The sequence below is a fragment of the Anolis sagrei genome, chromosome 5 (assembly GCF_037176765.1).
Source record: "Anolis sagrei isolate rAnoSag1 chromosome 5, rAnoSag1.mat, whole genome shotgun sequence".
Taxonomy (NCBI): domain Eukaryota; kingdom Metazoa; phylum Chordata; class Lepidosauria; order Squamata; family Dactyloidae; genus Anolis; species Anolis sagrei.
In genome coordinates this window covers 158,542,799-158,558,985 of record NC_090025.1, presented here as the reverse complement: position 1 = coordinate 158,558,985, position 16,187 = coordinate 158,542,799, and the positions used below count along the sequence as shown (strand labels likewise).

The 16,187-nt window shown below is 43.1% G+C and overlaps 1 protein-coding gene across 1 annotated transcript; it reads right to left on the bottom strand.

Annotated features, from left to right (window-relative positions):
- Positions 1–2,255: 2,255 nt before the first annotated feature.
- LOC132775810 (pentraxin fusion protein-like) lies at positions 2,256–15,851 on the bottom strand. Its single transcript, XM_067468500.1, has 6 exons — positions 15,830–15,851; positions 13,417–13,467; positions 7,419–7,704; positions 6,160–6,314; positions 4,141–4,188; positions 2,256–3,063 (listed from the first exon to the last, which is right to left on the bottom strand). The coding sequence occupies exons 1-6, from the start codon at positions 15,849–15,851 to the stop codon at positions 2,459–2,461; spliced, it is 1,167 nt and encodes a 388-aa protein (XP_067324601.1). The 3' UTR covers positions 2,256–2,458.
- Positions 15,852–16,187: the final 336 nt, after the last annotated feature.

Below are 16,187 nucleotides of genomic sequence, written 5' to 3'. Positions count from 1 at the left end.
TGGATTGGGGCTCGCTTAATCCCACATTGTTTTATCTCGTTTAGCCAAAGATAACCACGCGTTTGTAGCCTCCTGCCTGGGAGAAATCTATCCATATCTGTTGAATCTATGTCACAATAGGATTCAAAGATCACCAGCTCAGTTATCTGAAATGCCCATTACACAATTAGAATAATATTGAGTCAAAGCTAAGAGGTGGAAACTATTTTGAAAGGGAACTGGCTTTGCTAACAACCGGAGGATACGTAGGTCTTCTGTTATTAGGTAAAGGTTTTCCCCTCACATGAAGTCCAGTCGTGTCTGTCTCTGTGATGTGGTGCTCATCTCCATTTCTAAGCCGAAGAACTGGCCTTATCCATAGACACCCCTAAGGTCATGTGGCCAGCATGTGGCCAGCATGACTGCATGGAGCGCCTTTACCTTCCCGCTGGAAGGTCTACTATTGATCTACTATTTGCATGCTTTCAAACTGCTAGGTTGGCTGGGGCTGACAGCGGAAGCTCACGCTGCTCCCCGGAATTGAACCTGTGACCTTTCAATTAACAAGCTCAGCAGCTCAGTGCTTTAACCCACTGCGCCACCGGGACCTTCTGTTATTATGTCACATGAAATAATAGAGGAAATTGATAGCAGACACTGGTCAGAAAAATTAATACTGGGGAAAGGATACTCCCCCACATTTCACAAATGAAAATCAAGGTATGTGTTGCCACAAAAAAATCACAGCTTGGTCAGAACCACAAAGTTTATACATGAGGAATAACACACAAGATATAACACTTTGCAGCAGTTGACTTTAGCCTGAGACTACTGGGAAGGTTCTTCCCCTTTCTTTCCCCTGTCCTATTGAATTAACTCAGTGTGTAGTATGTTGTCGAAGGTTTTCATGGCTGGAATCTCTGGGCTGCTGTGAGTTTTCTGGACTGTATGGTCATGTTGCAGAAGCATTCTCTCCTGTCGTTTCACCCCACATCTATGGCAGGCATCCAAAGAAGCTGTGAGCTATGTTGGAAACTAGGCAGGTGAGGTTTCTATGTCTGTGAGTGTAAACTGCTTTTTCACTTTGAACTCAGTTTGCAGTCATTGATGTGATCATAAAAGTAGAGAAAAGGAAGGAGAAACTGGGATACTTTGAAAGTAGCTGAAAATGTGAGGTGACAGAAGATGAATTGAGACTATCCCTGTCAAATCAGAGAAGATGAATCTAGAAGTCATATTGCAGTTTATAGTTTCATGTCAATATTGTGTCTTTAAATATATAAGAAGGGCTTGGACTCTCATCAGGCTTTTCAGGATTTAGATGTATTGTAGTCACTGTAAGAGCCCTCCAAACCTAAACAGACATTGCACGACTGTGTTCCCTGTCTCACATCATTAGCCACCAGGTGAGGAAACACATCACAGTGATAATACCAGACTACAGTAGACCTTGCAAAGCAGAAGAACTCAGTCTGCAGCAATTGAAGTAAACTGAGAACAAAGAGATAGCTGGAAAGCTCGGGGATATCATTAGCTCCCAGAAGGATGACACCCCACCATAATTTCTACCAAAAAAAATTCCCTCTCTCTCTTTCTCTCTCTGTTCAGTATCATAAAAAGTTTTTCTCTTGTCAACAATCATTTCCCAAAGGCTTGCTAGAATAGAAAGGTCCTTATCCGTTGCCAAAAAATAATCAAAGAAGAAGACTTCCTAGCTTTCTTAGGGTTGAGTTCCAAAGTCTAGGAGCAGCTACTGAGAAGACTCACTCCTGCATTAACCCCAGATGAAAGCAGTGGGATAGAGAAAGGCACTCTTCTGAAGATCTTAGAGATTGGGGAGGCTCATCTGGGAATAGATAGTAGGTTGGATGTGAGTCACATAGGGCTTCCCAAGTCACAGCCAACACTTTGAATTGTGCCCTCAGTGTTACTGCAGCTATTTTCAAAGCTGCCACAGAAAATGTCCAATAGAAAGATGGAAGAAAGGAGTTTCTGATGCCTTTCACTGTAGAGCTTTGAAACTGACAAGCCGAACTAAGTACACCTTGAGGACCACATCAAGTATTTGGTTTTTCTGGACAACAAACATGCCATACTAGCAGCTAGAAGGCATTGTGCAGCTTTTCTATCATTTTCTCCATCTGAAAGATGAACATTTCCTCAGCACTGCTATATATCAGCAATGAAATCAGTCTTCAAGGGGTTTTGATCCAAAACAGTACTTACAGAATTGATATGAATGAGTGTTCAAATGAATTGTTCATTGGTCTATTTTATTTAAAATGCATGAATTGATCATACAAAGAATTTCACCTTGCTAACACAACCGCTACACAAAATGAAGTATTATAGACTAAGCACAAGACATCTGGGAGTTATGTTTTCACATCCTACAACTTGCTTTGCTTGTTTTCTTTGCAAAATATTGATCAAACACATGCCTCATGCTTGCTCCTGCTCATATCTTTATTTGTTGTTATTAGTCCTTAGGTAATACCTTCACGCTCCCGGTGATTTTGTAGGACAAAGTATTCCAGTCAAAAATGTTTCCTCGTGGAAACTGACGGACCTGAAACACTTCCTGTATGTCATGAGATTTGAGCACATAATCCCACATGTAAAGATCTGTGATTTCTCCCACAAAACGCCACTCTTCCTGTTCAGTCATACTTTTCACCCCCTGATCTTGGCCCAGTATGGCAGTGCCCCCTGATTGAAGAACATGCCCCACATTGTACACCTTCCTGATGCTTCTTTTTCCATCTATCCAAAAGGCCGTGAGGCCCAACTCAGATTCCCAGGTCACACAAATGTGACTCCCCAAAGTGCTCAGATCAGGGAGGACAAACACCACACTCCGACCCCCCATGTGTAAGCCAAAGAGGCCCTTTGCTTCACGGAAGAGCCTCAACTCATCATATTGAGAGTGATAGGAAAAGAGAATCACTTTGTGTTCACCCAAATCCCCAACTACGACCCGCATACACAATGTGAACTCCATCAGGCTCAAAGACTGCATTGGAGAGATAACAACAAAACTGCTCCTTGATTGATTGAGAAAACTCAGAACTCGGCCTTGCAGACCTGGAAGAGAGAATATTGTCAGATGCTTCTTCAAACAAATTAATGTTTAGCCCACAGAGGTTATCCATTTGTTAATTCAAAACCATAGTATACCCTCCAACATTTCCCACATGTGGTCAAGCAATATCAGTGAGGTCAAGATGGCAAACGCTATTAATGAGAAAGAACACATTCACAAGGAGAAGCTGCAGCTGTCTTTTTGCATCTGAGCCTATTAGGAAAAGCAAAACTTCCCATCTCCCACTGCTGAGTTAACTGAGGGGTTTTTTTTTCCGTGTCAGGAGCGACTTTAAAAACTGCAAATCGCTTCTGGTGTGAGAAAATTGGCCATCTGCAAGGACGTTGCCCAGGGGACTCCCAGATGTTTTACCATCTTGTGGGAAGCTTCTCTCATGCCCCCGGATGAGAAGCTGGAGCTGACAGGTGGGAGCTCACCCTGCTCCCTGGATTCAAACTGCCGACCTTTCATTCAGCAGTCCTACCGGCATATGGGTTTAACCCATTGTGCCACCAAGGGCTCCTAGTTAACTGAGTGAAAACTACTTTTGGGCTGTGAACTCAGTTTCCTGGTAGGATTGGGAGGATTTTGGTGCGTCCTGAGTCATTGGGAGGGAAAACCTTACCTAGAACAATGCTGTTTTAAAATGGAGAGTTGGAGTCTTTGCAGACACAAAATGTCCAAGGGCTGTCTTTGGCCCATAAGCCACATTGATATAAGCATTGCCAAAAGAGCACTGAGGTTCATATGTATCCCAAATGCTACTTTGCCCTCTTAATCCACTGTTATCAACCTGCATCTAAGCCTTTTTAAAAAAACTAAACCACCTGGAATCTGTCAGTCAACATGATGGTTATAACATTCAAGCCATCCCTTTTGGTAGCCATCACACAATCATGTATAGCAAAATCCATTAAGTCTGTAGGCATATTGCCTTTTGACTTTACTCTTCTACTACTTCACTTCACTTCAGACTATAGTATTATGGATGAGGAAGAAAAAATGCAACCATCTCTCAAATTCATCAGAAGGATGCCAACAATGAACCAACAGAAAGCAAAATGTAAAAAAGCATGTACCCAAATCTGTTTCACTGTCTCTGACGGGACTCCGTCCTCCATCATGAACTGCAAAACAAAACAGAATGCCTGAAATTTCAACACTTCTTAATGAAAGATTCATATTCATATACATAAAAATTATGTCACTCGGGACTGGAATGGCAGTTGTGATGCCCCAGAAAATGAACTGGGAAGTTCATAGAAGAAATTGGAACTGGAGGCAAGGGAAGCCTTCTTTTACCCTGGAATTGGCTTGAAGGTTCCGTTGAGGACTGATGATGAGCCATACTTGGATTGCAAGGCTGGTTACAACCTCATTTGGGAAGAAACAACCTCTGGAGGGCTAGTTATTTTGTCGTAACATGCTTTTGTGGCATGCAGTCAGAGGAAATGTTCAGAAGCACCTTGCACTCTTGTCTAATGCCAAAGTACACTTGGCAATGATCAAGAGTACATGGTCAGCTATTTCAATGCACCCAGAGCTTGTTGCAATGAGATCACATTGGTCAATGCTGTAAGTGTTCCAGAAAATGTGAATTGGCTAAGTTTTCAGGAAAACATCCACTGTATTGAATCAGTCATTATCTAATTTAGCAGCTTTGTTTTGCGAGAGTGGCTGATGGCTTTCATGTCACTTGTTCAAGGTTACAGTCTGAACTTGAAAGGAAATCTCTCCAAACTACTAAACATAGTCAGCACTTCACAATTACAGAAACTCCAGAAAAGTGGGGAAACTATAAATAAAAAATCCAGCATTTTTTAAAGCTGAGATTGCACCTCTCTAGGGATCTCTAGCCGGAAATTTAGAAACATCAGGGAATCTTCCTGCTCTAATGCTAAAGTACACTCAGCAATGGTGAATAGCACATAGTCAGCTTCCAGTGAAACCTGAGCACAAGGTTGCACTGGAGGACCTAGGGATTCCTAAGGAGAAATTAATCAAATCCTCAAATAATCAACTCTAAATACTGTATGTTAATCCTGCAGATACGGAATGCTGATTGTACTAATCCCAATAGGTTCAGCACCTTGGACACTTCCTTTAAGTAGGTTCAATACTCCATTGACATGTCGAATCATAGACCTGTTAATAATAAAAATCCTAATAATGAAAGAGCTGAAAGGAAGCATTTATTTGAATGCTGAAGGGAGGCAGATGACTTAATAATACACATTAATACACATTCAGTGTGGCTTAAATCTTATACTGGGGAAAACTTTAAAGCTTTGTTTTTAAATAATTTCAACTATAATACCCTTAAGTATTAATGTGAGTAGATCAATAGGTACCGCTCCGGCGGGAAGGTAATGGCGCTCCATGCAGTCATGCTGGCCACATGACCTTGGAGGTGTCTACGGACAATGCCAGCTCTTTGCTTTAGAAATGGAGATGAGCACCAGCCCCCAGAGTTGGACACGACTGGACTTAATGTCAGGCGACAACCTTTACCTTTACGATATGATAACCTAATGTCACATGCTTCCCTTTCTTTATTTAGACTCTCAAAGAAAAAAAATACTAATTTTAGAACATCTAAAGGGCTGTGCATTTGTCATAAATCAAGATCAACAATACTCGGCATAATCAAGAGACTATACTTCACATATCTCTAATGGCAGTGCCAGGAAGTCACTCTTTTATAATATTAGATTTAATATCATTTTTAGATGGAGCATAAAACAAGCATCTTCCAACATTGATTTTGCTGTTGTGTACACAACACGTGATTTCTATAGTGATTTGAAAGTTCTAGAAAAAAACACAAGGGAGTTCACTAAGAGGCAACATATATAGTCCTAGATATTGTCAGACAGCAGAACCCATTGACTGTGTTGGCCAAGAATGATAAGAGATGCGTTCCAGCAATATTTGGAGGGCCAGATATTTCTCAGCCTTGGAATAGCCCTTGTTCATCTTGGGTCATAGAGATAACAGGGAGTTACCAGTCATTTGCTGGTTTGGCTCATCCACATAGCATGAAAATTATTTTTGTCTTGCTGTACATAAAAAAATCCATATGCAGATCTATTACTCACCAATGTGAAGCCATGGGTGTGCAAGCACTTGCACTTCACAGAGGGAGAGGAACTCATTTCTCCCAGGGATTGTAATGGTCACATACTGCCCTTGCATCCCGGCACAGTTGAAAGACATTGTTTCCCCACTCCCCATGCTAGTGATGGTAGCACATCTGCCAAGGAAAACAGCCATTGCATGAATGCAGGCCAGAAGGTACATATAAAGTCCACCAATATTAGTGCTAAAACAAGCCAATACATTCCCTGCCTCTGCTAACAGGGATCTCATCTTCTGCCTGTGGTTCCTTATGCAGCCAAAATGACCCACCTGTACCACAGAGCATGTTCCGTGGGGATAGAAATCTAATTGAATTTTGAGGGGGCATGAAAAGAAAGGCATTAGGGCTACAAAATGGGGTTCTGTGAAAAAGAGCAAGGCTAGCTGGAATGAAGAATAGGATCGCTACATGTGTCAATGTCTGTTGCTGCTTTCAAAATAGCTCTAGCCAATTTTACAGAGTTCTCACAAACCCATAGAAATAAGAAACTTCTTGAAGAATTCATCTTGTTAAGTGACACGAGGCTTTGAGTCTTAAAGAGGCCTATCCAAAATTAAATTCCACCAAAAATCCACTGAAACCAAGTTGTGCATACAATTCCTGCCATGTCTGACCTTCCTAGTTGAAAGAAAAGGTTTGAATAGCAACTATAATCATATTGAAATGTCTACTGTTAGAGTCTTTTACAAGAAGGAGAAACCTCAATTCACAGCTTGAAAGAGTGACAATTTGGACAACGGTTCTCAGAAGCCGGGAGTTGTAGTCCTAAAAAATGCATGCTTCCAAGCTAAGCTTTATTTACACTTATGCAGTTACATTTCAGCCTCAACCTTTCCCATTAATATATGAAGACTGACAGGGAGGCATGCAGGACAGACAAGTACAGCAACCTGTACTCTGTGTTTATGATTTCTAAATCTTTAAGTGAAGTTTATTTGCTCATACAACATGTTTGTTTGTTTGCCCTATCTATACCGTGTTTTTCTCTACCCCGAAGGGGACTCAAAGCGGTTTTCATATAGGGAATAATTCAATGCCTTAAAACACATGATTTTACCATGATTTTCTTTTCTTTACTAAAAACACCTCTAGACTATCCTTCCCAGAATGCTCCAACTGTACTGCGCATGGGCTCTGTAACAGCTTGTCCAAAAAGTTATGATTTCAAGCTCTGCTTACCATTTCTGTATTAAGTGTCAGGGACAGCAGTGCAAATACCTGGGATTCATTGTGCCTCCCTTCTGTGGCAAATCTCCAATCAGGATCTCAGCTCCTTTTATCCTCGACCCACAACAGTCTCCTCGGTTGGTGATCACCACAGCAGATACTTGAAAGGCTGAAATCAAATCTACCATCCACCAGGGTTCAAAGTCTTGATTCGTCAAAGTGCAGTCTCCATTAACATAGCTGTTTGCCAGCGACCCATCTATGGCCTTCCTGGATACCCCCTTTTCTTCAAATGTGCTGGACTGGGATGATATTTTTCCCACTGCTATATTAGGATCTTAATGAGAAAACAAAATCAAGAACACACATAGCGCAAGAATATATGTGGGATAACAAGCCATTTGCCTTCCCAGGTTGAGGCCTTTTCACACTCCGCAGTCACAATTATAATTCCACATAAACTGCCATAGCTACATCCTGTGACTTATCAGGGTTTGTAGTTTGGTAAAGCCTTAGAGTAGTGTTTCTCAAACTGGGGGTCAGGACCCCTGGGGGGGATTGTGAGAGGGGTTTCAGAGGGGTCACCAAAGACAATCAGAAAACACTTATTTGTGATGGTCTTAGGAACCCCTTTGGCGGAGAAGATAGCTACGCCTGTCCTTCTCTTCCTTTCTGGAAACAGACAGTGAATCCTTCCACCAAAAACGCTCCTCCACTCTGCTTTGTCGGTCAGCCTCTCAGCCAAGGGAAGAGCTGTTTCTGAGACTCCAAGAAGGAAAGTGACAGCATGCATGCTCAGCACATGGCAGCGTTGGTGGGGTCCAAGGGGCTCATTGATTGAAGGTGAAGTATAAATCCCAGCAACTATAATTCCCAAATGTCAAGGTCTATTTTCCCCAAACTCCACCAGTGTGCACATTTGGGCATATTGAGTATTTGTGGCAAGTTTGGTCCAGATCCATCATTGTTGGAGTCCACAGTGTTCTCTGGATGTAGGTGAACTACAATTCCAAAACTCAAGATCAATGCCCAACAAACCCTTCCAGTATTTTCTGTGTGCCAAGTTTGGGCCAATTACATTGTTGGTGGAGTTTAGAATGCTCTTTGATTGTAGGTGAAAGATAAATCCCAACAACTCAGGGAGCATACCACTCCTCTGTTGAGCCAGCTCCACTGGCTGCCAATCTGCTACCGGGCACAATTCAAGGTGCTGGCGTTAGCCTACAAAGCCCTAAACGGTTCCGGCCCCACTTACCTCTCCAAACGCATCTCCACCTATGAACCGACGCGGACATTAAGATCTTCCGGGGAGGCCCTGCTCTCGGTCCCGCCTGCGTCACAGGCACGGTTGGCGGGGACGAGAGACAGGGCCTTCTCGGAGGTGGCCCCTCGGCTATGGAATGCCCTACCCATTGACATCAGACAGGCTCCTTCGCTCCTGGCGTTTCGGAAGAAGGTTAAGACCTGGCTCTATGAGCAAGCGTTTGGCTAAACAGTGCAATTGAACATAGGAAGACGGTAAAATTGAACATAGGAATGGCACAAGGATTATGAGAATGGATTTTGCTCTGTTATCGAGGCGTCATGAATTGATAATAATTGTGGATTTTGCTATTGTGTATGATGTGTTTTAACTGTTTATTGTTGTGATAACCTGCATTGTGTAAACCGCATTGAGTCGCCTAATTAGGCTGAAAAACGCGGTATAGAAATAAAGCAAATAAACTACAACTCTCAAATGACAAAATCAGTTCCCCCAACCGCCAACCCAGTATTCAAATTTGGGCATATTGGGTATTTGTGCCAAATTTGCTCTAGTGAATTAAAATACATCCTGCATATCAGATTTTTACATTACATTACAATTCATAAGAGTAGCTCCAGCAAAGGATCACCGCCTTGTCGGGGCGCTGGAGCTTGAGCACCTCAATGATGTCATGAGCGAAACCGTGAAGGGCCACCCAAGACGGGACGGTTGTGGCAGAGAGGTCAGACCAAGCGTGATCCCTGGGGAAGGCAATGGCAAACCACTCCAGTATCCTTGCCAAGAAAACTAAATGGACCAGTACAACCAGAGATATGTCGGTATGCCATTGGAAGATGGGACTCCCAGGTCGGAAGATGGCCAAAATGCTACTGGGGAGGAGCAGAGGATAAGTTCAACTAGCCCCAGATGTGATGACGCAGCTAGCTCAAAGCCGAAAGGAAGGCTAGCGGCCGACGGTACTGGAGGTGAACGACGAATCCGATGCTCTAAAGATCAACACACCATAGGAACCTGGAATGTAAGATCTATGAGCCAGGGCAAATTGGATGTTGTTATTGGTGAGATGTCAAGACTAAAGATAGACATTCTGGGGGTCAGCGAACTGAAATGGACTGGAATGGGCCACTTCACATCAGATGACCACCAGATCTACTACTGCGGACAAGAGGAACATCGAAGAAATGGAGTAGCCTTCATAATTAATAAGAAATTCGCTAAAGCGGTGCTTGGATACAACCCAAAAAATGACAGAATGATCTCAATTCGAGTGCAAGGAAAGCCTTTCAACATCACAGTGATCCAAATATACGCCCCAACCACAGCTGCTGAAGAAGCAGAAGTAGATCAGTTCTATGAGGATCTGCAGGACCTACTGGATAATACACCAAAAAGAGACATTATTTTCATTACAGGAGACTGGAATGCCAAGGTGGAAAGTCAAATAACAACTGGGATCACAGGCAAGCATGGTCTGGGAGAACAAAATGAAGCGGGACGCAGGCTGATAGAATTCTGCCAGGAAAACTCGCTGTGTATAACGAATACTCTCTTCCAACAACCTAAAAGACGGCTTTATACATGGACCTCACCAGATGGTCAACACCGAAATCAGATTGACTACATCCTTTGCAGCCAAAGGTGGCGGACATCCATCCAGTCGGTGAAAACAAGACCTGGGCCTGACTGTAGCTCAGATCACGAACTTCTTATTGCCCAATTTAGAATAAAACTAAAGAGATCAGGGAAAATACACAGACCAGTTAGATATGATCTCACTAACATTCCTAGCGAATATACAGTGGAAGTGAAGAACAGATTTGAAGGACTAGATTTAGTAAACAGAGTCCCAGAAGAACTATGGACAGAAGTCCGCGACATTGTTCAGGAGGCGGCAACAAAGTATGTCCCAAAGAAAAAGAAAACCAAGAAGGCAAAATGGTTGTCTGCTGAGACACTGGAAGTAGCCCAAGAAAGGAGGAAAGCAAAAGGAAACAGTGAAAAGGGGAGATATGCCCAGTTAAATGCGCAATTCCAGAGGTTAGCCAGAAGAGATAAGGAACTATTTTTAAACAAGCAATGCATGGAAGTGGAAGAAGACAACAGAATAGGAAGGACAAGAGACCTCTTCCAGAAAATTAGAAACATTGGAGGTAAATTTCAGGCAAAAATTGGTATGATAAGAAACAAAGATGGCAGGGACCTAACAGAAGCTGAAGAGATCAAGAGAAGGTGGCGAGACTATACAGAAGATCTGTATAGGAAGGATAACAATATCGAGGATAGCTTTGACGGTGTGGTGAATGAATTAGAACCAGACATCCTGAGGAGTGAGGTTGAATGGGCCTTAAGAAGCATTGCTAACAACAAGGCAGCAGGAGACGACGGGATCCCAGCTGAACTGTTTAAAATCTTAAAAGATGATGCTGTCAAGGTGATGCATGCCATTTGCCAGCAAATATGGAAAACACAAGAATGGCCATCAGACTGGAAAAAATCAACTTATATCCCCATACCAAAAAAGGGAAATGCGAAAGACTGCTCAAACTTCCGTACAGTGGCCCTTATTTCTCATGCCAGTAAGGTAATGCTCAAGATCCTGCAAGGAAGACTCCAGCAATACATGGAGCGAGAGTTGCCAGATGTTCAAGCTGGGTTTAGAAAAGGCAGAGGAACGAGAGACCAGATTGCCAATATCCGCTGGATAATGGAGAAAGGCAGGGAGTTTCAGAAAAACATCTACTTCTGCTTCATTGACTATTCTAAAGCCTTTGACTGTGTGGATCATAATAAATTGTGGCAAGTTCTTGGTGGGATGGGCATACCAAGCCACCTTGTCTCTCTCCTGAGGAATCTGTACAAGGACCAAGTAGCAACAGTCAGAACTGACCACGGAACAACAGACTGGTTCAAGATTGGGAAAGGCGTACGGCAAGGCTGCATACTCTCACCCAACCTTTTTAATGTGTATGCAGAACACATCATGCGATGTGCGGGGCTTGATGAATGCAAAGCTGGGGTGAAAATTGCTGGAAGAAACATTAACAACCTCAGATATGCAGATGACACCACTCTGATGGCCGAAAGCGAGGAGGAGCTGAGGAGCCTTCTAATCAAGGTGAAAGAAGAAAGCGCAAAAGCCGGGTTGCAGCTAAACGTCAAAAAAACCAAGATTATGGCAACAAGAATGATTGACAACTGGAAAATAGAGGGAGAAACCGTGGAGGCCATGACAGACTTTGTATTTCTAGGTGCAAAGATTACTGCAGATGCAGACTGTAGCCAGGAAATCAGAAGACGCTTACTTCTTGGGAGGAGAGCAATGTCCAGTCTCGATAAAATAGTGAAGAGTAGAGACATCAGACTGGCAACAAAGATCCGCCTAGTCAAAGCCATGGTATTCCCTGTAGTAACCTACGGATGTGAGAGCTGGACCTTAGGGAAGGCTGAGCGAAGGAAGATCGATGCTTTTGAGCTGTGGTGTTAGAGGAAAGTGCTGAGAGTGCCTTGGACTGCGAGAAGATCCAACCAGTCCATCCTCCAGGAAATAAAGCCCGACTGCTCACTGGAGGGAAAGATACTAGAGACAAAGTTGAAGTACTTTGGCCACATCATGAGGAGACAGGAAAGCCTAGAGAAGACAATTATGCTGGGGAAAGTGGAAGGCAAAAGGAAGAGGGGCCGACCAAGGGCAAGATGGATGGATGGCATCCTTGAAGTGACTGGACTGACCTTGAGGGAGCTGGGGGTGGTAACGGCCGACAGGGAGCTCTGGCGTAGGCTGGTCCATGAGGTCACGAAGAGTCGGAGACGACTGAACGAATGAACAGCAACAGCAAAATTACAGTGACAAAGTAGCACCGGAAATAATTTTATGATTGGGGGTCACCACAACATGAGGAACTGTGTTACGGGGTCACAGTATTAGGAAGGTTGAGAACCACTACCTTGGAGCACTCCAGTTGACAATTCTAAATAGCCTCCCTAAACTGCAAATCCCAAGATCCCATATGTGATCGCCATGCCAAGCAAGCAGAGCTTGCCACTATTGCCACTATTCCACATCCACTGAAGTTAAGAGCACAGCACCACTGCAAAAATGGAAGAACATTTTAGAAAACACTTTATGGACTTCTGGGAGTTGTAGTTTGATAAGGCAGAGGTGGCTAAAGTCCTTGTTAAACTAGAGTTTCCATGATTCCATAGCATTGAGCCATGGCAGCTGTCTCAAACTGCATTATTTCTACAGTGTAAATGCACCCTATTTTTTGTATGCATGTGTATCAAAATATAGAAAACAGTTGTTGTTAAAATGATTTTTTGTGTGTGTGAGGAGCAACTTGAGAAACTGCAAGTCACTTCTGGTGTGAGAGAATTTGCCGTTTTCAAGGACGTCACCAAGGGGACACCTGGATGTTTTGATGCTTTACCATCCTTGTGAGAGGCTTCTCTCATGTCCCTGCATGGGGAGCTGGAGCTGACAGAGGGAGCTCATCCACACTCTCCCCAGATTTGAACCTCCAACCTATCCATCTTTAGTCCTGCTGGCACAAGGGTTTAACCCATTGCACCACCATTAGTTTAATTCCATTAGATTGTGGCCCCATCTACACTGCAGTTTGAAACTGCACAACCTAATGAAATTAAACTACAGAAGTAAAAACCATTTAAAGCTTATTACATTTATATCGTATTCTATACTGATATTATTATTGTCATCAAGGATAATGGAAGAAGGAGAGGTTTTTGTAGAAACAGATCAAACACCCAAGACTCAGCATTTACCTCCCACTGGGATGATGGAAGCGTCTACAAGGGCAACATGGCCACCACCGCCTGGAAAAGAGAACAGCAATTACTACTCACACAGGATGCCACAAGCCCAAACTGGTAGAAAGAAATGGCAGGAAAACATTGAAATTACATTGTTAGCTGAGGTACATTGTTAGCTGAGTGTGTCCAACATAGGCCCTATCCACACTGCCAAATTTCCAAAGCTTTTGTGGTCAATAGATTTGTACAGAATGTGTTTAATTGTGGCCCCAACCTATGCAGATAAACTGCACTATATGAGTCTACGCTGACCATATAATGCAGTTTAAAACTGCAATGTAGATGGGGCCACCTTCTAAACACATTCTGTACAGTCTAATTTATATCACTACGTTGTTAATTAAAATGACAGTATGCTACTTACATTTATATGTCATGAACCAATGCAGAGTAGCAATAATCAGCAGTACTGTTTTGCATGGCATGGCTGTTATTTTATTTGCCCTTTGAGATGCTCTACAGACAATTCAGCATCTCTGCTGCAGCACCTAAGAGATCTTTCCCTCCATCGATTTGCCCATCAGTTTCCAAGAACCCTCTGGCTGCTTGCACTCAAGCTGATCTCAGATCTTTGAAAGCCAAGAAACTCGGCCAAACCCTGCTGTCTTATAGCTGGGAGAGCTCTGTGCAGCAGGGCAGGTCTTGATCCACGCATCTAATCTGGCAAGATAAAGATATAATGGGTTCACGGTGTAATTGCCTTTAGCGAGATTGGCCAGAAAGAAGCAATAAAATTCTGGAAGAGAAAACATTCATCGTTGTTTGAACTATGGCAGGTACCGTTCTATACTTCCACGTGAGGATTTGACAGGACAATGGGCCTGAATGTAAACTGCAAACTGGAGAGCTTATTTCTTAAAATGGGAAGAGTGAAATCAGTCAGAATTCAGGCTTGAAAGATGTATTTGTTTATTTGTTTACAACATTTCTACCCTGCCTTTCTCAACCCCTAAGGTGGCTTACACTTAGGCAACTATTCAATGCCTTCCGAAACAATGTACAGACAAAATAAAAAAAATCAATAGAATTATAAAATGCATTAAAACATTTGAACATATAAAACAATGCCTTCACTGTTAATCGCATTATCCAAAGTCACAGTCTGGGCCATTCCAATAGTCATTGCACATCATTCCATATCTATTGCTCAAGATCTTCAAAGGCTTGATCAAAAAGCCACATTTTTACTTTCTTATGCAAAGTCAGGAGGGAGGGGGGTAATTTAATATCCCTAGGGAGGGAATTCCACAGCCAAGGGGCCACTACTGAGAAGGCCCTGTCTTTCATCCCCGCCAAGGAGACGGAACAGAGAGCAGCGCCTCCCCAGACAATCTTAAGCTCTGAGATGGTTCATAGGAGGAGATCCGTTCAGACAGGTTAGCTGGGCCGGACAGACAGGTTAGCTGGCCAATGCCAGCACTTTGAATTGTGCTGGGGAGCAGACTGGCAGCCAGTGGAGCTGACATAACAGAGAGGTTGTATGCTCCCTGTAAAACTCTATTTTCTTGGTACATATTAAGCTGAAATAGTGCAGCCACAACAGATTTATCAGCCAAGCTACACAATTGCCCAGATCAGCACCCTTTCATAAGTCTGCATTATACTCTCTTTTTGTACAAACTTGGTGAAATTTCAGGCGGAATCCTTGGTGAGATTCTTGGGCACATTCTCACTTTGTGGCAGAATGTGCTGTGACTAGGAAAAGTGAGAAAAGAGGAAGCCCGTGTTAGAGATGGATTGTGTTGTCAAAGGCTTTCATGGCCGGAATCAGTAGGTTGCTGTGAGTTCTTCGGACTGTATGGCCATATTCCAAGCATTCTCTCCTGACGTTTCACCCACATCTATGGCAGGCATCCTCAGAGGTTGTGAGGTCTGTTGGAAACTAGGACAAGTGAGGTTTATATATCAGTGGAATGTCCAGAATGGGAGAAAAAAATCTCTTGTCTGAGAAAAGTGTGAATGTTGTACTTGGCCAGCTTGATTAGCATTGAATAGCCTTGCAGCTTCAAAGACTGGCTGCTTCCTGCCTGGGGGAATCCTTTATTGAGAAGTGTTAGCTGTCCCTGATTTTTTTTTCCTGACTGGAATTTCCATTTTTTGAGTGTTGCTCTTCATTTACTGTCCTGATTTCAGAGTTTTGATGCTGGACCACTCTAACAACCACTATTTCAGACTACACAGAGAAGCCACTGAAATCCACAAGCATGTGGACAATTTCAATAGAAAGAAGGAAACCATGAAAATGAATAAGATCTGACTACCTGTATTTAAAAAAACCTCTAAAATCAGGATAGTAAATAAAGAACAACATTCAGAAAACAGAGGAATTCCTGTCAGGAAACAATCAGGGCCAGCTAACACCTACCAACAATGAATCCTCCAGGCATCGACCAGCCAGGCTTTGAAGCTGCAATGTCATTCAATGCAAATTAAGATGGCCAATTGCAACGTTCACACCTGCCTCTAACAGACAAAAGTTCTTTCTCGCACCCTGGGCATTCCACAGATATATAAACCTCATGTGTCCTAGTTTCCAACAGGCCTCACAACCTCTGAGGATGTCTGCCATAAATGTAGGCAATACATCAGGAGAGAATGCTTCTGGACCATGGCCACACACCCCGGAAAATCCACAGCAACCCAGAGATGGATTGGTTCCATAAAGGAAGTGATGGCCTTGAGTCTGCAAGACTGGCAAGTCAAAGCTGATTTGATGGCAAATG